At 40.7% G+C, this 24513-nt stretch overlaps 1 protein-coding gene across 2 annotated transcripts in view; it reads left to right on the top strand.

Annotated features, from left to right (window-relative positions):
- The window catches only part of adamts18 (ADAM metallopeptidase with thrombospondin type 1 motif, 18), a 50268-nt gene that overhangs the window by 5718 nt on the left and 20037 nt on the right, over nucleotides 1–24513 (top strand). Inside the window, exons 4-11 of one of the 2 annotated variants that reach the window (XM_016662674.1) lie at nucleotides 15771–16032; nucleotides 16708–16922; nucleotides 17997–18080; nucleotides 18197–18356; nucleotides 20217–20322; nucleotides 21203–21340; nucleotides 21425–21578; nucleotides 24137–24232. In XM_016662674.1, the coding sequence (XP_016518160.1) occupies nucleotides 15771–16032; nucleotides 16708–16922; nucleotides 17997–18080; nucleotides 18197–18356; nucleotides 20217–20322; nucleotides 21203–21340; nucleotides 21425–21578; nucleotides 24137–24232 (1215 nt within the window). Of the gene's footprint in view, nucleotides 1–15770; nucleotides 16037–16707; nucleotides 16923–17996; nucleotides 18081–18196; nucleotides 18357–20216; nucleotides 20323–21202; nucleotides 21341–21424; nucleotides 21579–24136; nucleotides 24233–24513 lie in introns of those variants that run through there. The other variant, XM_016662675.1, reaches the window with a different exon arrangement.

The raw sequence follows: 24513 nt of genomic DNA, 5'->3' as shown, positions 1-24513 counted from the left end.
CCTCCTCGAAGGTCTTGAAATCAGCCATGAGAAAGGGCTGACTGACAGACCAGACAACCAGGCCCCGACCGCGGTTAACAGCAGTCACCCCACTGTTGCCAACTTAGTGACTTTGTCTGCACATTTACTTTTCAGACAAAAAATTGGTATTGGTCAAAATCTGATTCAGCAGGTCAGGCTTTATAAAGATCGGATCAGAAAGCTGCAATCGGTTCACTTTTTATTATTACGGTTATTCAATGTATTCAAAAAAACATTTATTCAGTGTTGTTGTTGTTTTTTTTTTCATGCATATGCTAAACATAATACCCAAATCATGGTGCGGGTCTTAATATGTATAAATAGACAAAAAAGTTCCTTCCAAGCGAGAGAAAAGTGTTGTTCAATTCTTTCAGCCAGCTGACCAGCAGCATAAAGCAACATGTAAAAGAGGGTCAACACTATTATCTACTTTGTACTTCTAGTCCCTCCACAAAGTCTCCGTTCTCCCAATAAAAGGACTTTGAACTATAGGAATAAGAGTATGGAAAGTTTGGGCAGTTTTGAACCATTAACGTTTTAAACCCACCTTTCTAATGAGTTACCCCTTTTCTGCCAGCTTGGCAACTTTGTTGCTATATTTTGACCTGTCAAAAAAAAAAAAAAATTGGTATCGGACATGTTTGGAATAAGGCTTTTTAAAGATCAGTTAAATTAAACCTCGGTTTGTGTAACCCTACTTGAGACTGTGGTGGAGGGAGGTTCTTTAAATCTGCAATAACAATAGAGACGTACCCCAAAAGCCTTTCCCTTGTACAGTGGTTCCACGTGCCCATATCTGTAGACGGCTCACTTCACCATATTGTTTTAAAAACAATTTTACCAAATATAAAGAAATGCTTTCTCTGAGCTCTCCATCTCTTTCTCTAGTGATAAGATTTGGACAACTGCAGTCGTTTAACCCCCGTTACATCCAGCCTTCTGCTTGGGGTATTTTACTAAGTACAAATAAGGGACGGAGACATATGAGCCTGCTCCGTGCACTGATGAGTTCAAATAAAAGATTAAGTTGGGATTAAGGCAACACACTGGAAGATAGGCGGTCAGAAAAAGGAGAGATTACAAGCAGAACCCAACAGAGAGAAAAGCAAAGAGTGTGAAGGAATGAATGAGAGGTGATCCGAGCTGGGCTGTGGGGGGTGAAAGAGAGAGAGTGAAAGTGTTGTGTGAGAGTAATGCGAATTTATTGTCTGGGGTTGAAACTCCCTGGGAGCCTGGATGGTCTCTTTATAGAGAGCGATGAGTCCATCACTTTCTTTACCGAGAGCGGTCGACTCAGTCGGCGTCAAAGGGTAGTGGAGCAGAGGGGAAGGTGTCGAGAAAAGGAGAGTCTCTGATCTTCATTTTTATTGTCTTCTTTCAACAACGAAGAGGAAAGAGAGGCTGGAGAATGTAACGGGGTTCCTGAACCCAGCCCACTTTGTAACAACGGAGGTGTCAGCTCCAGCTACCGCGCCAAGCCGCAGCCAGTGGTTTCATTTAAACAGATGGAAGCTGTTGAAATAAAGACTAGGGCAAGGTGGCATTAAGAGCTCAGCTAGATGGATTGATGACAACGTGGGATTTTCTACTGTAAATCCTCAACGATAGCCGGCCGGGCTCTTTGTTTTTCACACGCCCCGTCTTTAGGGAGCACCGCACTCACGCCTCTCCTCTCAATAAAGTTGTCTTCCTCGGTTTTGTGCGAGAGATAAAAGGATGTCATTGCAGGCGTAATGCTCTGTGATTTGTAAGAGAAGTGCATGGGGGGTGCTGTCGGTGGGGGTCTTCTTTTTTTCCTTGGGGTCGCCACGCTGCTTGACCCCAATCCTCCCTGCTTGGTTGTTTTGGGGGTTGGTGGGTGTCAACCACACAGGTTCTTACTATGTAGAACAAGTTCAGAGCTGCTCAGCGCTGCAGTAAATGCAGAAAACTGAAGTGATTTACAGCTCCCCTCTGTGCTCCCGGCCCCCCTTGCCGGGGTAGGATTCTTCTGGGGAGACCAGAGCTGATCTGATTCCTGCACTGCCAAGCCCTTCATAACGTCAGAATATATATCTGAGGCACCTTGGCCATTCCTACAACACCCTTCTTGAACAAATTTAAGTTCCTACAAGATGAACATGTCACATGTCAGTCTTCCAACTAAAAACATCCCAGCCTTGGAAACACTCAGCGTCTGTCTGTCTGTCTGATCGTGGAAGAGCCCACCATGATTCTTCGCTGTGACCTTTTCCCAGGCCCTGACAGGTCAGAGACAGGTTGAGCAGTCAGATCCAGAGTGAGGAAAGCGCAAATGAAAGCATTTGTTTTCCTCTTCCACCTCCTGAGCCCTGACATCGATACACCGTGCAAAACATCATCTAATGACTTTTCAATGCACAGCTTCCAGTTGTGAGTCAAAGCAGAAAAGGTGGAAGGAACTGTCCAAGGTTGGCCAAGGCTTGCTATTAAACCATCTGTGTTTGAGAGAAATGTTCCTCATTGAACCTGGGTGTTTTTTTAGATATCCCCCTATTTACTAGAATCACAGAGCTTCAATTCTTATATTCTGCAACATTCATGAAGCATCAAATGAACTAGCTAGGTTGTGAGCGGGTCAGGTGGCTGTTTGTGTAGTTAGTTCATAAAATTGTGGTGAATTTTATCCTTGACTATAAACTATGGCTGGGCAATAAAACAATAATGATGTCTATTGCTATTGACAATAGACATTGTTCATGTGTCTATCATGTGATAGATTGTTCATGTGTCTATCTTTGATAGACACATGAACAACATCAATAGAAAACACATCTGATAAATTGTTCAATAATTTCACTGAACTGCAATCCAGAACCGTACAGCATTCTGGGGGATGTAGACAGAGGAAAAGCTTTGGTCGATCAATCTCTCATAGCCAGCTACTAAAGGTTGGCGCCATCAACTCACTCACTCTTTGGTTGGTTTGCAACAACTTGTTGATTCATTTGTGCAGTAGCATTTTCATGCTGTCCCCATGTCACTCCATGTGTGTTTGAGTGTACTCTAGGCAGAACAGTGCAGATTCAAAGCGGACATCTGCTGGACATGTCTGCACAACAACTTACAACGATAAGTTGTGACATATAGCATTTGTTTAGAAATTGTCAGACGTGAGAGGGACTTCGTCCATGTTGGTCCTGGTAACACATTGTCTTCAGTTACCTGTTTTTTTTGTTTTTTTTTTGTTTTTACCAAGCTAACAGAAACTGTCAGTTTTGGCATGGAAGTCTCCTTGCAGTTTGTGACTCAACAATGTCTGCTAAATAAGAATGGTCAGGAGCGGCTTCGCTGATGTTCTGATGAAGTTCACAGCAGAGTGGAAATGCCTGCAATAAATCTGGGGTAATTGAGAGGTGGTTGCATTCATTGAAGCACCAAGAAGGCCGACCTGCAAAGTCGTATATTCACCTCCTTGGCAACTACCAGGAGGTGGAGATGCAACTGCACCATTCACAAGCCTCACAGTTACTTAAAGACCCAACTGTGGAGTTGTTTCTCCAGCTCTGCCCATCTTCCTTTCAGCCCTCATGTAGCAGATTCTAACGCTCCTTCGTTCATGTCGGTCAGTATGAATTAACTTCAGTTAAAAAAATGCATCATGAAAACGAGTGCTGTGGTGGTTCAGGGGCAAAGCACAACCCAGGTAAGGAGGCCTTAGTGTTTGACCAGGCCATCATAGGTTCAAGCCTGGTGACTTTTGCCGCAAATGTCCCCTTTCTCATTACCCACTTTCCTGTCTGACCACTTTTGAATAAAGGCCATTAGACCCAGTAAAACCTTTTAAAACAACAACAAAAAAACCTGCCTATAAGTTGCAGGACTGTCCAAATTGAAAAAAAGTGGCTTATAGTCCCAAAAATACTGTAGATGACTTGTGAAGGTTGGTCCTTGGTTTTGCTTAATATTAGCTATAGATATCAAAGTAAGTTACATTTATTAGAAAATGGGGCATAAATACTTTTAAAAGGTAGGTAGGTGTAGTGCTAAGTGTCATTCCGTTCTCATTCAAACACAAATTGCCTCATTTAAGCCCAGCTGTTTGCACATTGCATTTAAATGCATCCAAAGTGATGCGATCTGATTAGCGTCACAGCAACATCACAGCAGGATCTGTCAGCCGAGCAACAGTCGGTGATAGACAAACAGTCTCCTGACCTTTCTAAGTTGTTTCCTGCCAAAAAGTCTCAACCAACTTTATTATGTGGCCTCAAAGTTGGAGAAGGAAAGAATTAAAGTTGTCTGTGACTTCACAGATCACAGTGTTAGTGTAAAGCCATGATTACCTTAACACATCAAAAGTCCGTCGTGGTAAAACATCCCACGCCTGTTGTGTGTATAACTTTGCTGTAAACATAAGCAGTGTGTGTGGGTTGGTGTGCATGAAACGCAGCTGGAAGCCTCAAATTCTGACAAAGTATGTTAGGGTGACCGCTGTGGTTAGCCTGCAAATGGCTCCAAAAACAAGAACAAGAGCATCACGCTGCAGAGAAAGTTCACAGAGCGACCTGGTAACCCACAAGTCCGGTGGTGTTTAAAAACACAGACTTTCCCTTTTTTATCTCCGACTTATTCCTATAACCCATGAAGCTTTTTCATGAATTATTTGTGTCAGCATTGTAAAATGTAAAACAATATAATATAATTCTAGTAGGGCCTTTTTTTTTTTTTTTTACTTTTCAAAGATTGGGAGAACGCCATAAAGAGACGACCTCTGATGATGTAAGCTAGCATTTCTAGCTGCATGCAAGCTTCATTATTTTGGATGGAAACTTGAGATAAAAGTGTCATTTGATTCAATGCCAACCTGGTGTTTTCTGTGTTTTTAAATCCACTGGTGTATTGTTCAGTTAATTGTTTTAAGGGGCAGTTTGCCGCTGTAGGCCGAGAATCTGGTCAGGGATGAAAAGACGGGGGATGTCATGAACTGATTGCAGCCCCTCCCTGTACCACAATTTACTACTTCTCTGTGTGCTTGCACACTTGCATGCAAGACAAAAAAGAAAGTCTGCCGAAATAGCCCTCCCCCCTCCATGTCGTCCTTTCACAGCGCTCGCATCAAACTTGCAGTCTGACGGCTGTCGTTGACACGGTGCCGCGTGTTGTGGCAACCAGCGGTGACTGTTGAGAGAGGAGAGTTCTGAGGGGCTCCCTGTGGTGTGAAGAGAGCCTCTGCTCTTTTCCCAGGACTTGTTAGTGATGCTTGATGAGGTTTGAGGCTGCAGAACACAGTGCAAAGGGAGCAATCAGGAGCTGAGATCCAGTCGGAGAACTGCTGTTTTGATCACAGCATTTCAGTTTAATTAGGCATTTCAAAACCAGCTCAGGGAAAGACAGAGAAATGACGCTGTGCCAGAAACAGTCACTCACAAGCTTTGTTTGCACTGCCTGGAGAAAGTATTTATACCCACATGCATGTTGTCATCTTACACCAACGAAAAGGAAAGAGGGGCTGGAGTCTGTAACAGGGTTCCACGACACATTCGCGTGTCAGTTGGCCGAAGAAACACAAGCAATTGTAATCTATAGGAAATTAACAGGGCTGCACAGTGGCGCAGTTGGTAGAGCTGTTGCCTTGCAGCAAGAAGGTTCTGGGTTTGATTCCCGGCCCTGGTCTTTCTGCCTGGAGTTTGCATGTTCTCCCTGTGTTTCCTCCCACAGTCAAAAAACTCTCCAAATTGTCCCTAGGTGTGTGTGCATGGTTGTGTGTCTCTGTGTTGTGCTGTGACAGACTAGTGACCTGTCCAGGGTGACCCCGCCTCTCGCCTGGAACGTTAGCTGGAGAGGCACCAGCACCCCTCCCAACCCCACTAAGGGACAAGGGTGTAAAGAAAATGGATGGATGGAGGAAATTAACAGACAGGGAGGGCCATCGCCTCCTGCTTGCTGAGGCGATGTCACTCAGCAAGCAGGAGGCTGTAGATCTGAATATGCATTACATTAAAACCTTAAGCATATGGCAAATAATAAAAACATAAATGGTGTTTCTACTGTTTTGGCAACATACTTCCAATCTTACAGGTTGTTTCCTCAAGTGACTGATTCCCAGAAAGCTCTCAGGCTATTTGTACCTGTCCACTTTCTCCAAAGGCCAACAAATTGGAACGCTGCCTCCATTCACGTCTCCAGGTTGGCCATAATTCTATGACTTGGAGCTCGGGGCTCGGTGATACAGCAGCGGAGTGACCCAGAGCTTTTCCCTGGTGGTCTGGATGCTGACAGTGATGTAGTGACCACCGTTAGATGCCAGCAGGAGAGGAGGGTCAAGCTCTCAGCGTGGATGGATATGGATGGTGTGTGCATGAAAGGAAGAGAAAAACCACAGTGTTTGTATGCGTGCGTGTGTGTGTGTGTGTGTGTGTACGTCTGTGTCCTTTTTTAAGCATGTGCAAAGTCTTTCTCACACAAGATTAATGGCCAGCGTTGAAGTGTTCAAGTGTATGCTGTAACTTTAACAAACAGTGCTCATGCATCAAATCTGACCCACTATTGTTACTTTAACACTCAACAGAGTGTTGCAGTTGGAAGATAGTGAAATGGCAAAACTGACCAGAAGTTTGGTATATTTTTTGAAAACTTTTATTAAAATAATTTAATATATGCCTTTTTTCCCAATAAAACATTAGGCATTTAATCTGAACTGTGATGGTTTCTTACTGGAGACACTTCAAAGACCAAAACTCCTGCTCAAAACGAGCTCTTAATTCAACTGTGAAGGGAATCCTCTGAGAGAAGAAGTAATGCAAAAAAATATTAACAATATTAGGAGAGTCCACATTATGAATTTTGGACTTTGTAAATAGGGCTGTTGTAAACAGTGTAAGTGCTGTTGTAAACACTTATTTTAGTAATTGAGTAATGTATCAATTATTCCGATGATTAATAAAGTAGACAGCAGCATATATAGTGGCTACAAATATTGGCCCAAATTTTCATATCTGCCCATCTCTAACAATTACACTTCTGCTGCCTAGAAAAATAACCGTTAACAAAAGTAGTTCATTTTGTAAGTCAACTTGGACAAAAATAGCACAGAAATATGATATTATATTTATTTTAATAGTAAAAATAGAAATAATAAAGTGTGAGGCTCACAAAGACACATAAAAATGTGTATAGTTTTTAGTTTATGTATTCATCTTCAGTCATTTTTAATTAACTCTCACTTTGCCCTGCCATTTATAGCTTTCATGTCCAAAAACTCATAGGCCAGCTAATTTGCTCCGTTTCCCATTTGTTGCGACCAGGATAATATGAAGTCTATTTTCTGGTTTGTCCGTAAAGCTACACTTGCGCTAACCACTAGCTACAGCGACTTGCAGTGGTCAGTGTATCTGCATGCGTTTCCGCTCTACCTGTATACATAAACATGTGGTGCGCTTCGCCACCGTTCGCTCTGAAGCACCCAGTCGGCAGCAGCTGCAGAGTACATGCAATTACAGAAAGTCTGTTGTATTCTATGCTTTACACCAGTCAATTTAAGGATGTTTGTTAGTTCCCCAAAAAACGATGAAAAGAGGACATTTGGTTATTCTATGTTGCGCTAATTGTGCTTAGCAGTCTTCAACAACTCATTGTCGAAAATGAGCACGTAGCGCAACACATCAATTGTTACAGCCTTAAATGTGCGAGAAAAACAGCTTGCTTGCTAATTTAGCAGCACGAACAATACTTTCAATTCAAAAATAAGACAGCCCAGCCCAAAAAAGAATAATTTTCAGTTAGCAGGCATGTGATTATCTAAATGTACCGTGAAGAGAAGACTAGAAGGGGAAACAAAAGCTTGACCACGAAGAGCAAAACCATTCATAAAGCCCGAGAATAGAAAGGACAGCATGGGATTCCAAAATGACCCCCCAGCATTTGTAAAGCTGCACATCTTGATTTAAAGCACATTTCCGCTGGAGGAACCTTATTCAGGAACCAGAATGGTTTTCACCATCCAGGGTAGAAATTTGTCCCAGAAAATTGCCCTAGTTGGGGTATAGTATTTTTGCATGGCATTAGTTGGAGGAACGGTTCTAAACATTTTAAACTGTTTGAATTGATCCAGGTTTATGATTCATTCATATTAATTTTCAAACAGTTCACAGCTAACATTTTCTTTTAATTTTAACTGTTATAGATTTTTAAATCACTGACATCTGCTTACAGCAATTTATGGGTTCAGAGTGAGTTCACTCTTTATTTTTGAAATAATTTAAATAGTTAGAATATGTGCTTGTTTTTTTTCTGCAGGCAACATGCACAGGCCGCTGGGTGCTGTCGACTGATAACCCCCCTATACTGTACAAGACTGTAACATGTAAATCCTATACAATTATCAGAAGTAGGAAATTCAAATTCAAGACTTGGAAATAGGAGGAACAGGAAGGTTTGCTAGTACTAAACGCCTTGCGCAGAACATCCATATGTTGGAACACATGGCGAACTTGGACCAGTTACTTTAAAGCAACTGGATTATTTGACTTAAGCCAGAATTGAAGATGAATTTTTATATACATAGATCTGTTTATTACCGTTCAGGGATTTGGAGGTCTAGATGTCTAACTCCAACCCTTCATCTTTGGGCCTTTCCTCCACAGGAACGTTGGAGTCATTGTCGCTTCCTGATCAATACGGCTCAATACACAGGGTTGCAGTTCTTCAGTAGAAGCAGCTCCCTCTTCTTCATCATCACTCCACCCAAGCTTCTTCTTCCAAAAGTGCAAACAAATCACTCAAATCTTCCCTGAAATTGCTCTCAACTTCCTCTGCTTCTGTGTACTCAGCCTTGGTCGATACGTTTTGACTTACCCTCATTACGTCACAAGATGGCGCCGACATTTGACCCAATCACTTCATACAAAAACTGCAACACTCTGCGATGCCGTGGAACTGATATTTATTATCCAAAGTTTTTAGTGTGCGCAGAATGAAAGCACAGCTGTTCATCTTTTTAAATCACGCGAGTGGTTTTATCGTGTCAATGACAATTTAAGTCGTTGTGATCTTGACAGGGGTTGTCTATAAATGTCTTTCTTTAATCGGGTGATTAGACACTGTGCCGCTGAAGCTTAGCTACCCAGCTATTTTAGCATGAATGCCACATTGTGTGCTGCATGGGAAAGTCTGTGTCCTGCCCTGTCATTTCAGCTTTGCTCTTGTCTCGTTCTGATCCAAGATCCAAAATTAACATCTCTTCTTTACCCGATTTCTACCCTGTTTTAAAGACACGTCACTGACATAAGCAAACTGTAATTACTCCGACTATGACTCCATTGAGTATGCTAGATGCCTGAGGGGCCTCCTTTTCTCCCCCCCCTTCTCCCTCTTCTTCTTCTTCTTCTTCTTCACCACACACTGTGCTCATGTGGTCTCCACTGAGCTGGAGTGCAGATGTGCTTCAGAGCTCGGTAATCACCAGCTTGGGGCTTCTCGCTGCTCGGCCCCAGTCTTTAACAGCATGTAAGCACTTAGTCATTTGCCTCGTAATATTATGGTAGGAAACTCTTAAAAGAGACTAGTTTATACAGTTATACAGACACAAGCTTGACTGAAATGGCTGCACTGCCAAGCAAAAGTGTTTAGCAGCTTGCAACAACTTTAGTGAAAAACAGATGAAAAGCCTTGTTTTTATAAAATAATAATAAATTATTATTTATTATTTCCAAGCAGGAAGTTTTCCTCTCTAACCTCTTATCTCACCATGTGTGAGGGTGAATATGTGACAGGAAGTAAAAAGGTGTTCAGCTAACACAGTTAGCCCTTTAATCTCGCCAAAATTATTTCAGTAACGCAAGTAAAATTATATAGATAATTACACACATGGATGTTTTCAAGACTTTATTTCTATTTACTATGATGGTTTTCCACTTACAGCCAATGAAAACATGCCATTTAAGATTTGAATATTATGTCAGACCAATGAACAAACATGTTTAATGCAGAAATGTGAGCTTATGAGGAATTATGTTTTGCACCTGAAAAGTTATTTTCTAAAGATACTTTTAATCTTCCAAACAAGCCTCATTGGAATGTATATTCAAATTGTGGATGTGGAAGAAGGCACTTTGGTGAGGTAACAGTTAGACTCCATTTTCTTCCAAAGACGGCAAATGGAAAACAAGCTCAAGACCCAGCAACACTGTCCAGTTACCTAGAGTCATGGTGGAAAAGTAAGGAAAAGAGTCTGGAAAACGTGGCTTATCCTAGTTGACGCCATTTCAATAATCAGCAATTGAATCATGTTTTCCTAATCAGTCCTTCCAGGATTTTGATAGTTTTCGTGTTTTTTTTTTTTTTTTTAAAAACCTAAATCAGATTTCTTGGTGCTACTCCAGGAATATTTGCAAGGAATTTTGCATGTTTTTTGTATGACGGTAAGTGTAGTAGAAATAAGAAACACTGCCACCTGGTCGGAGTTATCATCACTGTTTATTAAGTGATGTTATCTGCTGATTTTGCATTAATTTCTATCTCCAAAAACTGGAGGGGCTGATAAATGAATGTGAGTGGTTGTATTTCCGTGCCTGAGACCTGATGACTTGATGTCTGCTTTGGCGTTTTGTCTACATTTTTCAAGACTGAATCAAATGTAATTGTTTTCCAAGAGTCTCAAAGGAATTCCCAGAAAGTTGTAAGTTCAATGTTTAGATATCACCGCCAAGACACGTTAAATCCAGTGTAGTTGTCATGCCAGGCCACTGTATGGCGCTGTGATTTTAACAAGTCTTGAAACGCTCATGTGCTTTTCACCGCTTGCCCTTCACTAGCGTCAAGCTAATTTAGAAAACAGTAACCCATCTCCATCACAAGTCTATTAACTTCTCAGGTAATGCACATATATTCCTTATTAGAAGTTGTGTTCAACTGATCAGATTAAGTAGCACACTTAGCATGATGCTAGCTGCCAGTGTTTTGGTTGTTATCTGCAATCGTGGGTTCTGGACAAGTGCCGTTTCGCACCTGTGGAGTACTTCATACCTCTGTTGTTAAAGAAAACTTACACATTGAGACCTGGTTTCAAAAAGTGAAACTGTAACAAAAAAATAAAAATAAAAAAATCGAGTAATCGTGTAAATGGCATAGAGCTCAGGAAAAGTTATGAGAGGACTTCGCTATGATGGGAAAAATGTGAAGAAAACCTTGGTCTATCATAAAATCCACCTACATATATGACAAAAAAACTGCAAAAGGTTTTAAAAAGCTCATGACCAATATGACATTATTTTATTACTTTTGCTGCTGTGGGAGTTGGACCCAGTTTGAACTCGTCCATGTGGCACGGCTGGGAAACTCCCGCTGAAGCGAAGGAGACGAAGAAGAAAAATCACTGATACACAAATCTGTTTTCAGTTTTTGAGCTTTCATTCAGAGCAAATCAGATGAATATTTATTGCCACGCAGCCCTGTGACAGGGAACGCTCAGCGTTTTGCCGGAGCTGTTACCGAGTCGACCAACTATATTGCTGCATTTCAAACACGAGCATCCAAACAAACAGAAATCCGAAGATTAGGGATAAAACATGTTGGGAAACAGACCGCCCAGGCAAAGGACGGAGTAAACCAGGTGACGACTGACAGAACGCGAGGGAAGAGCAGTCACACTAACAGGTTACAGGTGTGCAGGGAAACAGAGCAGAGGAGAATCCACGCATGTGTAATCTGCTCACCTAAATGTCCACGATACAAAACACTCACTTCGGTATTCACTGGAACACAAGAACAAATGCTGACAAAAGGACTTTTAATCCAGACACACAAGCATGCTCACACACTTTAACAAAGCCCCGTTCTAACTGTTTGCTGCAGATGGGATTGATTTCCTGTCATTATCATCACAGAGCTTTCCATCTGCTCGCTGCTGGGAAAAGAGAGCGGGGAGACGTGGTAGACGGGCAGACACGTTAGCGATGCGGCTTTTAGGGTTGGATGGTTGTGCTTCAGGTGGGTCAATAATAAAACCTTTGAGTGATGGGAAATGAGAGGCAGAGCCAAAAGAATATGTAACTACACCGTAGCCTCAAACGGAGTAGAAAGTCTCATCATCCATTCATGTTAATCGATTAATGAACGCGCTGCTAAGGAGGAAGAAGAAGGGGAAATAAAAGTTCATTGTTTCCTTGTGGACTACATCGTCTGGCAGAAGGAACTGTTGGAGTGTCGGAATGCTGTGCTGTAAAAAAGTATTTACACCCATTCAGATTACTGTAGTAATCGATTATTCTGACGATTAATTGGACAAAAAAAGGCACATTCTGCAGATTTTTCGTTTGAGCCTTTTTTTAGACAATATTAAAAATGCGTTTAAAGGAATGCAAATTAATCAATTGTTTGTTTTTTTAACATCAGAAAATAAACATTTCCTTTGCTAAAATACAATAACACAACATTCCTTTGGAGAACACTTGATCATTTGTAAAAGATGCATCTGCAGCTAAAAAGTAACTTATGAAAAGCCCAGCACTTTCTGCTTGATTTAACAGCAATATAATGTAGGACTGATTTATTGATTAGTTTTTGATTAACAGGTTAATAATTAGATGTCAAAAACTGCTAAAAAGGAGATTTCTTTTTTTTGTACAGAATTTGAACAAGATGAACTGTGCCACTTTAGGAGTTTTGAATAAGACATATTTGCAGACAGGTTTTTTTTTCATCTTAAATGCAAAATGTATAAAATGTTTTGTATAGTTTTGTCTAAAGTACTTCTCTGAGTATGCTGTTCTTTAATCAAATGGTCTGTGCACTCCACTTAATTAATCGATTACTTAGTTGACAACTATTTCAATATTTGATTCATCACGATTAATAAGATTAATCGTTTCAGCCCTAGATTTGTTACGCATAAATGTTTTGCCTCATCAAACTAGCTTAAATATGAAATAAAGATTGGTTGTGTTAACTCAAAAAGAAGTTTTTAAAACACTATTTAATTTATTAAGAAAGCAAATCTATCTGAATCAACCAGGCCGTATGTAGAGATGTAATTAGTTCCTGTTTTAAATCAACAATTTAGTGTGATTAACTCCTTTCTTGGTTCAGTTTCACCAGCCTCAGGCTTATTTACTGTCTGACATGAATTAAGAAACCACTTCAATAGAATCTGCCTGATAACATTAACTAGGCTTAAAAATGTTAAAGAGAAACACATTCTACCCCAATTTGTAAAAATTCAAGAACAGGTAAGAACATCCCTAACATCCATTAGCTTTGAAAAGGTTAAAGTTATATCTGAGTCTTTGGAATTCAATTTGTACACATTGATCGCCTTTATCCACAAATTGGAAAAAAAAAAGGTAGACAAAGATTACTCCAAAGGTTCCTGAGATAAAACCAGGAATATCAAAAGAACCCTGAAGCACTGGAGAACTAGCACTTAGCATGGAAAAAAGTCACAGTGGTTAAAAAAAAAAAAAAAAAAAAGGTATCCATGGAGGAGCTCCAGGACAAGAAAAAGGTCTGTCATGATTCGTGTTTCTGTGTATTTATTTTTAAGGGTTCTCTGTGTTCAGTTTCTGTCCTGTGAGTCTCTGTTGTCTCGGCGTCTTCCCCGTTGATTGCTTCCCACGTGTGTCTAGTTACCTGATTACCCTCCCTGTGTATTTAAACTCACCTGTTGTCTTTGTCTATGATAATTCGTCTGCCGGCACAGTTGAACTGTTAAGTCCTGTGTCGGCATTAGCTCGTTGCGTCAGTATTTGTTTAATTCAGTTGCTACCGGTGCTGAGCCTCTGTGTTTCCGCTCTGTTGTGCTGCCTGAGATCTGGACTGTTTTTGAGCTACACTCTTCATTAAATTCATCATTTTCTTCTACAACCTGGGTCTCTGCATCTCTCCTCACCACCACCAACCACTCCACATGACAAGGTCAATATCAAGTTCATGGAATTTCTTCTGTAAAGGGCAACATGTTGTAGGAAGCTGTAATCATCTTTATTTGCCAATGACACTTCCTTACTTTGAGACCAAACCTAATGGCTGAAGCTTGAGATTCCTTACATAAGGAGAGTTTGAATACAGTCGATCACTGACAGGACAGAAGACTTGACAACCAATGCAAGCAAGTTACATCATGGAAAATCTTCATACTGAGTTGTCAAGGACTGGTACATTCAACAGATTTCTACGGGATTTGATGGATGGATGGATGGAGTGATGGCAGTCTGCCATATACCCAGGCAGTGTTTTGACAACAAGAGCCTCACCATGGCTTCTCTTTTGTCCTGCCTAAGTTTATTTTGTCACCTGCTAGTCTAAGGGGAATGGGGTCAGTTCAACTGGAGCATAGAGCTCTTTCACACAAACACACACGTGCATATACACAGTCCCGGACATGATACACACACACCATTCACAAATGGGTCGGGGGGTACATGGCCAGGAGTCTGAATGTGTGTCGACTGCAGCGCTACGTTGTGTACGTTTGTTGAGGTGAATTAGGTAGACGTCTGTGATCAGGTGGAATGTTTAAGATTCAGCTGGACATTCTCTTCAGAGGACAGGCTTGGGAGACCTGAGTCAGCAGTGGCTGCGTTTTTGTTACAAATGCACACAAAACTTTGACGATGACCTACTGATGACAAAAAAACCACAATTTCACAATTGTAGTATTTGCATTAAATAAGAAATCACACCTGAATAAGTTTGTTTACTTGATAAGTAATTGGAAATCAAGTTTTACACCAGATGTTCATAATTCAGCCATAGTGCCAGCGGTCATTATTAGCCATCAGAAAAGACTTCTGCGTCTTATTGAGGCATTGGAATGTCAAGCTCCTGATACGCAAGTTGCGGCTACTTATGTATGAGGCGTTTCGGGGAAATTGTAGTGAGTAGTGGGTTCAACACTTTTGAATGACAAACTCGACTTTTGAGTTGCGATGGTGTGAGACCTCTGGGGGACCCGGCTGGGTATTGTCCAAGGAGACCAGTGGCTACAAATAATCGCGATGCTACTGTCTACAAGCCAACATGATGCAACAAAAATGTTTCCATTGCAACTTTGCGAAGTACACCAATTTTGATAAGGCCAAAAAAACACAGCGTCCTAGCTCAAAAACATTTTATCGAAAAACATGAGCTTTTCTTAAATTGGCACGTTTCCAATAAGCAAATTTATTTTTAATTCCAATTAGCTCAATTTTATGCTCGATGGAAACGCAGCTAGTGAGTCAAAACAGTGAGATATCGGTCAGAAAAGCTGATTCTTCAGTTTCAATAAATGTAGAGAAATGACACCTTCTTAGACTTTGACATGACTGTAGATATATTATTTTTTGGTTTGTCTGCAGTTTTGCTGAGAATTACAAATTGACTGTGGGGCAGGTAGATTTTCCTTGGGTGTCCAAGTCTTGGAAAGACTTGGTAGTTTAGAATAATGTCTTTTTACAGAGACATAATTCAAAGTGTTTGGAAGTGGCCTTCATAACCCGTCATAGGTTGATGAGCAGCAACAATTGCTTCTTGATAGGAAGAACTTGACAGATTAAGCGTTCAAATGAGATGATAGAGATGGGTTCATTATGCGGTGGATGAATTTTTTTTTAATTTTCCCGCTCTACTCTTGAGCAGTCCATAACAAGGCTGGTTTCATGGAAAACAACCATTTGATTACAACCAACCAACCAACCAATCAAACTTTGCTTTTGATTATAACATTGTGTCAAAATCAAAGTTTATGCGTTTGATTATAGCCAAACGTGCAAACTTTAAGACTGAACTGGTTGTGAAATTTGTGTGTTTTCCAGGCAGGCCTGATCCGTGTCTCTAACGAGGAGTACTTGATCTCTCCGCTACCTCAACACCTGGCCGACCGGCACAACTACAGCGCCCCCTATGGCCATCACCCGCATGTGGTCTACAAGCGCTCCGCAGAGCACGTTGTTCACCGAAGATCGAGTAGCGCTGAGAACCCCTACCTCTCCCGTCATCATCACCAAGCGCAGACACACCACGACTACCAACACGGAAAGCTGCAGCGGCAACACTTCTGCGGGCGCCGCAAGCAATGTATGTAAGGGAACTTTGTATTCCTTCTGTCATCAACTATCCAGTGCGTTTTAGTTGGTGTAATTGCTGTTAGTGTGGACAGAGGTCCGGGGTCTGGAAGAGACTCTTTGGATGTTCCACAATCACTTTTAATAACTTTGGGGAAAAAAAATATTAAGAAACAACAAATGTTTTAAAATATGGATATTGTAGCTAATGCATAAATTATCTACTTCAAATTCACAACAAAAAAATTCTAATTTGTGTTCTCATTTTCACAACAGTATGACACAAAGTACTAATAATACCTTTTAGATTTATTTTTCCTGGTTGCTAGGTAAGAAACATGCTTTTTATCACATCATTTTCCACATCTTCTCCTTATATAAAGAACTAAAACCAATAAATAAAACAAAGCACACACAACATAAACCATAAATAAATTGGATTATGATGTCTTTACAAACAAATTACTCTGAAAAAATGTAATCTTCAGATTAACTCCTGGTAGACTGGCAACTGCTCACACTGAATTTCTGCAGGGGTGTCATATTAAAGGAGACTGAACAGAATTCATATTTTTATTTGTAACATAAACCGGCACCTCTTATAATTCCCCTCCAATTAATTGACTCTTTGTGTATGCTTCCCTCTGTGCGTGTATCATCTCCTCTCCCTTATATTTCATGTTCTTAGATGCTCCCCAGCCTCCCGTAGGGGACCTCTTCTTCTTACCGGATGAGTTTGCTGCGCCTGAGGTGGAGGAGCCCGGGCGGGCGAGGAGATCACCCATCAACTCCAACAGGGTGGGAGGTCTGAATGTGGAGACCCTGGTGGTGGCAGACAGGAAGATGCTGGAAAAACACGGCAGGGAGAACGTCACCACCTACGTCCTCACTGTCATGAATATGGTGAGTACTGGAGAGCTCAAGGAGGGAACGGATGGGAGGAGATAATAGTTAAATAACACACACAAAAGTTTCCCACCTGCACCTGGCCTTTAATTGGAAGGAGCATCTGTAAGGAAAATGGCCACTAAACAGACACAGCTAACGCTAGAGAGCTGTTTACTTTGTTCAATTCAATTCAATAATACTTTGTTTATCCCAAAGGGAAATTAAACATGGTAGATCTTTCATCACTTGTCCAACTTGAAAATTGAAAATGGAAAATGCTGAAGAAAAAAATTAAACACAACTGTAACGTGGAGATAACTTAAGGTTTATCAGCAAAAGTTCTGTATAGTCTAGGCTGTGTGTCCACAAAAATTGAGCATCTGAGGAGACCAGAAATGATCATTTTTGAAATTGGGTTAAATTTCCAAATTTTTGTGTTTCCTTGTGGCCATGCGAGCCGCACCTTTTTTTTAAACTATAATGTAGTAGTTTGTCTTTCTCTGTCCACCCCGCCTGCGCTTCACTCTGTGAACAACTGTGTTGTTCGTGTCGTTTTCTGGCAGTTTTACAGTGCCACCTATTGGCCTGGCATGCCTACTACAACATTTTCTGTGGCGCTGTAACCTGCCATTTTTTCTAAATCGTTCACAAAAATATACAGTGCTCTTCTTAGTGTGTACAGAGCTTAAATGTGCTCCCTCAGGCAATCATGAAGTACCAATTTATGTTCTGATAGGACAACAAACTGAAATGTCCAAGTTAAACTGTTCTGTTCCAAAAATGTTTGTCATAATGGTGTGCCATAGAAAACTCCAGATTACAAAAACAATACTTGTTATAAAAAGTTTGAGAACCCAATATTAGTCTGAATCACACATTTTCAATGCTAGGTGCTTTCTATACACTTTTTCCCTATTTCCATTGTCTAGTAGCCTGAAATGCTCTAAAACTTAAAGCATTTCTTTATGTTTCTACTGTAAAAAGCAAATGAAGTATGAATGAAAATGAGCAGAAGGGGGGCAACATAAAAATGTGATGGAGTTGTCAATGGTTGATTTTCTGCTGCTAACTGTCTCAGTGTTGTTGTAGGTTTCCAGTCTTTTTAAAGATGGCACCATTGGATCTGACATCAACATCGTGGTGGTCAGCTTGCTCCTGCTGGAACACGACGCCGTAAGTGAACAAAAGTTGGTTTAACTTTAAATTCCTCCATGTTTCACTAGACACTACTAAGAAACTTAGCTGCACCCTCTCCCTCTTTTTCTCAACTTCCCGCTCTTCTTTTCCAGCTGGGCTTGAATATAAATCACCATGCCGACCAGTCCCTCAACAGTTTCTGTCAGTGGCAGTCGGGTCTGGTGGGGAAAGGAGGTAAACGGCACGACCATGCTGTTCTTCTCACTGGACTTGACATTTGCTCCTGGAAGAACGAGCCCTGTGACACCCTGGGTATGAAATGTTCAGTATGGTAAAAAATATGTTTTTATTTTATTTATTTATTTATTTTGGTCACCAATAACAGTTGGAGTGACTTAAGAACAGATGTCTGTAACTCCCACTTGACACTTTGTTAAAAATGAAGTAAATGGCAGAAAAATAACAATCTGTATGAATTAGTGTTTTTGTTTTATTGTCAGTACTGATTGTGTCAAGTTGAATGTGTTTTCCTCAACAGAAGCAGAAATGTTTGTCCCACCAGGACAAACATCATGCTAGCATTTTACTCCTGCTAGCAATGTTTTATGAAAAGTGGCATAAAAACATGAGCATGTTTACTCTCAAAAAATTTTTCTTTGAGCATTGTTGTAGATACATAGTAGATACATAGTTGGTGGTTGGAAGGGCTTCTTTGTGAGCCTAAGATGCAGCAAATTGTCACTGGAGGCACTCATCAGTTCTACAACAGCTACATTCATCAGTTGGGAAACATTATTTGACATTTGAGACGTATCTTGGGCCAAAAGATTTAATATTCGACTTAGACTTGTGAAAATGATTTCTATATTTGCAAGCACATGAAAGTGGACTAACATGTTCAATACTGACCATGCAAATTGTGGCAACATGTCTCGCTAGGTTGACGCAGACAAAAGCAGGGTGTCCATCCATCCTTAAGAAGTTTTAAATTCATTTCTCTTAAATGAAAGAAAATGTAAGTTGGCCTTATACGTCAGTCACAGGTCTTAAATTTGGTCATGTCTCATAATTTAGTCTCATATATTCTATGTAGCTTTTTTTTTTAGGTCTTTTCTATTAGACAAAAGTTTGAATTGCTCCAGATATCTTCACTCACTGTCTTCTGTGACTCAAGGCGGTTAAGGCTACCGGCAACAAGCTGCTAGCCATGAGAGAAACACAAAGCTGCTGACAGGAGCCAGATCCCAGAAATGTCACAGTTTTAGTCCCCTGCATTATTTGTACATCTGTTGTGATGAAGGTCTTGCATTTTATTTCATTAGGGTCTTTAAAATGTCTTAAAAAGACTTAAATTCATTTCTGTAAAACTAAGGCCTCAACAGTCTTGAATTAATCGAAAGACAAATGTAAGTTGGTCTTAAATACCTTAATCACAGGACTTAAAATGCCTTAAATTTGTGTTGGCGAAACCTGCAAAAATCCTGAATAGACCAACAGGTAATCAGAGTTGACTTTAGTCAGGGAAAAATTTATGATGATTTATGATGCCCTCATCTGGACACCCTTAATCTGAATTCCACGGCACAATCCACAATCATCAAGTTGGGTTTATTGCTCTACATATTGTTTAATATTTTGGACCTTTGGAAGAAACTGTTCCTAGAAAAAGTAAAATATGAAAACAAAAGGGACCAATACCAAGTATCTGGGCTAGCCTGTTGAAAGTTAAACCCACAACTAGGACTTTTTCCCCTAAAGCTGTCAGTCCTACTCCTGCTCAGATTGTTCTCATCGAGGAACAGGATACAGTGAAATTCAGAAAACGGATGGGCTGATGTCGGATCCAAAAAGCAGCCGTGGTTCTTTACTGATTGACAGTCACAGTCTAAAGAACAACACTAAATAAATTGGTTCTGACTTGTGAGGCTGCACCTGGACGCTTGTGTAAAATTCCCTTTCCTATAGGCAGCGCCGTACATATTTGACAAACGGTTTCTGTCAGCCAAACCTTTCCCACAGAACGTGAAGAAAAAACTATGAAGAGAAAGTTGAGAAATTCTTATGTTTCACAATGGATTCTTGATGTAGTGAAATATTTGGTGTTCAATCATCTGATGATACCAGCAGTTGACCTATGATCATTTTTTTTGTTTTTCCTCTTCGTCTTGGAAGGTTTCGCCCCTATCAGTGGCATGTGCAGTAAGTACAGGAGCTGCACCATCAACGAGGATACAGGACTGGGCCTGGCTTTCACTATCGCTCACGAGTCTGGACACAAGTATGATTTTTAAAAAATGTCACAATGAATTTAATTAACTTTAAATAACTTGTTTTAGATGTAAATCATTCTGCATTTGTGAGGCTGTTAAAATACATCTTAAAGGGGCAGTATTATGTAAAATTAACTATTTTGAGCTTTAAGTCATGTTATAATGTTATTCCCTCTTCAAACTCATACCTGGACTGTTGCCTCGATTCTTTGATGCATGTTTGGGAAATCCATTCATTCCCATGGCAACCATTCATAAAAACGCCTGAATGCCTGAATGGACCTAGCTCCTCCTTCAAGGTTGGAGCTCCTCCACAGAGCTGCATTTTCCAGGCTTCCAGCCCTCCCCCGTTATATCACCCATTCAGCTCCTCAGACTAGTCGTCAGCAATTAGCAAACACCTGGTGGTACTGCACATCTGCTGAGCTCATTATACCAGCTGCTTCTCAGTCCAACACTGGTAAAAACGTTGCTAAAGGAAGTCATCACCATGTTGTGATGACTTCCTGAAGGCGGAGTTTCAGAAAGAGTGGGAGTTTCTTAAAGAGACAGAGGCCCAATTTCAAGGTGTTAAATTACAAAGTGAAATATATTTTAAGTCATATTTGATATATTATAACAACTTAAGGTTACTTGATTGTGCTATAAAATGGCACTATGTGACTGGAAAAGCGTGTAACCCTGCTCCTTTAAGAGAGACAAAACTGGACCTGTGCTGGTAATGAATTGAGAGAATCAGTATTAAATGGGCATATTTACAGAAACAAATGTCCTCTAAAAGCATAACATTACTTGAGAACTATGTGGAGAAAATAAAATGTCAGGATGTTTAGGTATGTAACTGTATTTTCCTAGTCAGAGCTCAACTTCATTTTTTTCTGTTTGTAGTTTTGGGATGATCCATGACGGGGAAGGGAACCCTTGTCGTAAGACAGAGGGCAACATCATGTCTCCCACTTTGGCTGGGAATAACGGGGTCTTCTCCTGGTCCACCTGCAGTCGGCAGTACCTCAGCCGCTTCCTTGGGTACCCTCTACGACTTCAGTTTAACCTCGCCGCTGTTGCTTTCTTCATATTTCTGACATTGCTTGTGTGCCGTCTGCTCACCAGAACAGCCCAGGCATCCTGCCTCGGAGACGAACCCAAGCAGATCGGTCAGTACAAGTATCCTGAGCAGCTTCCCGGCCAGCTGTATGACGCAGACACGCAGTGCAAGTGGCAGTTCGGATCCCAGGCCAAGCTATGTGGCCTTGATTTTGTCAAGGTAGTATCTCAGTGCTTTATTCTTTCTTTTTTTTTGACACCCGGGAGGGAAAAGGTAATTAGTTACAGTCATTTTCACTGCTTGCACACTTTTTTGTGAAAGCAAAGCTAGCATGCTGTTCTTGTTGTGCTACAACCAAAAATGTAACATATATGATTAGGATTTAATTGGTGCACATTTGTAAAGCTGAAGGAAGGTTACATGAAGTTTCCAACATGTTTCACTAAAAATCTGAAAAGTATGGATGCAGCGATATGAACAATTGTTGCCGATACTAATATGCGATTCTAACATTGCCATTATGGCCAATAACTGATATTTACCAATATTGTATATATATTTTTCACCTACCAGTCTGACACAAAAAAATGACCACACTGCTGACATTACTTCTCTTCTGCAGTTAAACCACTGTCACATGATTGAACAAAAACCACATTGCTAACACACACCCCTTTCCCTCAAACAGCGTCAAGATGGAAGTAAACCACTGGTTGTTAATATCGGCCCAGTTTTATTTAGCAGACCGATATGTATGTTAATGTCAATATATCGTGCATCCCTACTGGAAAGTGTGGCTTGAGTTTGTATTCAGCCCTTCCTCAATCATGGGGATTCCTGTAACATATATGCGGAAAATCAACAGATCCCAGCAGTTTTTCGCACTAATGCATGATTATGAGTTCATTGTAAATTTTCCGCAAAAATGGTCAAATGCATTGGGTTTAAGTGACTGCTAACTCCCAGTCCGTGATCGATTTGGCCAGCAACAAAAACTCACATTTATCATCGTTCATAAAGGGGAAAATTATAAAATTTGCTAAATTCGCAAAATTTCTTGCAATTATTTTAAAGTAGCTCCTCAAAATCACAGAATTTTATTTGCAAAAACATTTGCAAAAATCCTGGAAAAGTATGAACACTTTTACTCGGGACCTTAGCTCTAAACTTTTACTACAGTATCCAGATCTGTGATCCATATAATCATTCGAGGCCTCCTGACGTTTCATCCGTCATGTTTACAGCCTTAAGTCTTTGGAAGCCCTGATGTCAACTCCGAACTTTAAACCACGGCTAATTAAAGCGGCCGTCTGTGAGCTGTAGGGAAAATAACCTATAGAGGCGGATTAGTGCTGTTTTCATTCTGATTTCCTATTCATGTGTCTCTTTGTCCGACTCCGAGGTCCACTAGACCCTGCTGTAATGAGAAACAGCAACCTGTGATCATACAGGAGCTTAAACTGTCTGCTCTGCAGCTCTATAGCTCTCCAAACTGGAACCCTATTATTTATCATGATCTAGAATCCTCCCACCTTTGAGCCCACATAACAAACGTTGCCCACTCATGCAACCGCCGCCCCTCGCCCACGATCGCCGCTTTGACATAAGCCTTTACAATCAAAGTGCATTGAACGTCGTTCATTCACATGCAAATTGGAAAACAAGCATTCCTCTTGCTGCGTTGCTGGGAAGTTGACTCCACTAAACCGTCCATTGGGAGATTAGCACACGTTCATGTTGTCTCTTGATCGTCGCCGCGTCTCCCGTTGTCGGCCTTTCTTAGACGCGTATGAGATGGTGGGTGGCAGAACCTTATTAAAGCTGGATTTGGGGTACCCCCGTTTCCTGTCCCATGTTGGTTTTGCCGTCAGCCAGCTGCTCGATGTCAGCCGAGCCGAAACGCGTGGGGACAAAGAATCAAACAAGCAGGTCTGTTTTGGTCCCGTCGCTCCTTCCCGGATTGTTCCTCTGTTGCAGCTGGGCGAACCGCCAGCGACTATCGCCTGTCTTTCGACCCCAGATCTTCCCCTGCGCTCACCCTTCCTTTGTTTTGTCGGGTCAGATGACACATGGAATTATAGTTGCTCTTCATTAAAAACGTACATTGATTTGGTTTGACACAGAGTCTTTGTGGAGATGCCTGGTGTAGTGGTGGGGGCCCGTTGACCGGGTTTGATGTGTTTGTGGTCTGGTTGGGGAACAATAAAAGTAGGTGACATTAAACAGGGACGCACCGATCTACTTCTTTCACTTCTGATACCAATGTCTATATCTGAGGTATAATATCGGCTGATACTGATCCAATACAGAAAAACTGCACTGAATTAATTTTTTTAAACACAGATGAAAATGTACTGAATTACAAATGTATCTGATAATTATGCACCAGTACAGCACACTTAATTACACCATTAGCTTATCAAGCTTGGTCAAACACTGTAAAAATAAATGATAAAGAAACTGAAACTTACAAAATCAATAGGTTGTAAAAAATAGACTGCAACAAACTTTCCTTCAAATGGTTCAGAAAGTGCAAAGGCTTCTAGATATAATGTTGAATAATTAATAAAACCTGACATTGCTCAGAGCACAAAGAATAGAATTAGACTGAATAGATTCATTGTTATGGTCTGGGCAAACTGTCACCAATACCCAGTTTAAAACTTTTTTTCAATATTGGGACCAATACAGATATTAATATCAGATCCAAGATTAAAGACTGCAGCCAGCTACAAGTCTTATTTTGGAATAAATGTCTAATTTTTTTTGTTCAACAGGACATCTGCAAGTCTCTTTGGTGTCACAGAGTGGGACATCGGTGTGAGACCAAGTTCATGCCGGCTGCAGAGGGGACCACCTGTGGTCCGGACATGGTGAGCAAAAACATCCAATTGTGAAGGGTCACTTTTAGACATTTCTAACAAAAACCTTCTAACATTTTTGTCAGAACTTTAATAATTCTGACAGGTTGCAAGTTAGTGACATTGCATGTAATAATCTAACCTGTTAGATCATTACCAGGTTGCAAGTAGGGCTAAAACAGAGCAAACAAGTTGTTAAAAATGGCATCTAAACTCTGCCTGTTCATCAAACTTAAGTCCATAACCTTAAAGAGAAAAGAACTTTTTATTTTTTGTAAGATGATCACGCGCTA

This window comes from Poecilia formosa, unplaced genomic scaffold, assembly GCF_000485575.1.
Source record: "Poecilia formosa unplaced genomic scaffold, Poecilia_formosa-5.1.2 Scaffold384, whole genome shotgun sequence".
Classification (NCBI taxonomy): Eukaryota; Metazoa; Chordata; class Actinopteri; order Cyprinodontiformes; family Poeciliidae; genus Poecilia; species Poecilia formosa.
Note: the sequence above shows the minus strand (reverse complement) of the source record. Positions and strands in the feature narration are given on the sequence as shown.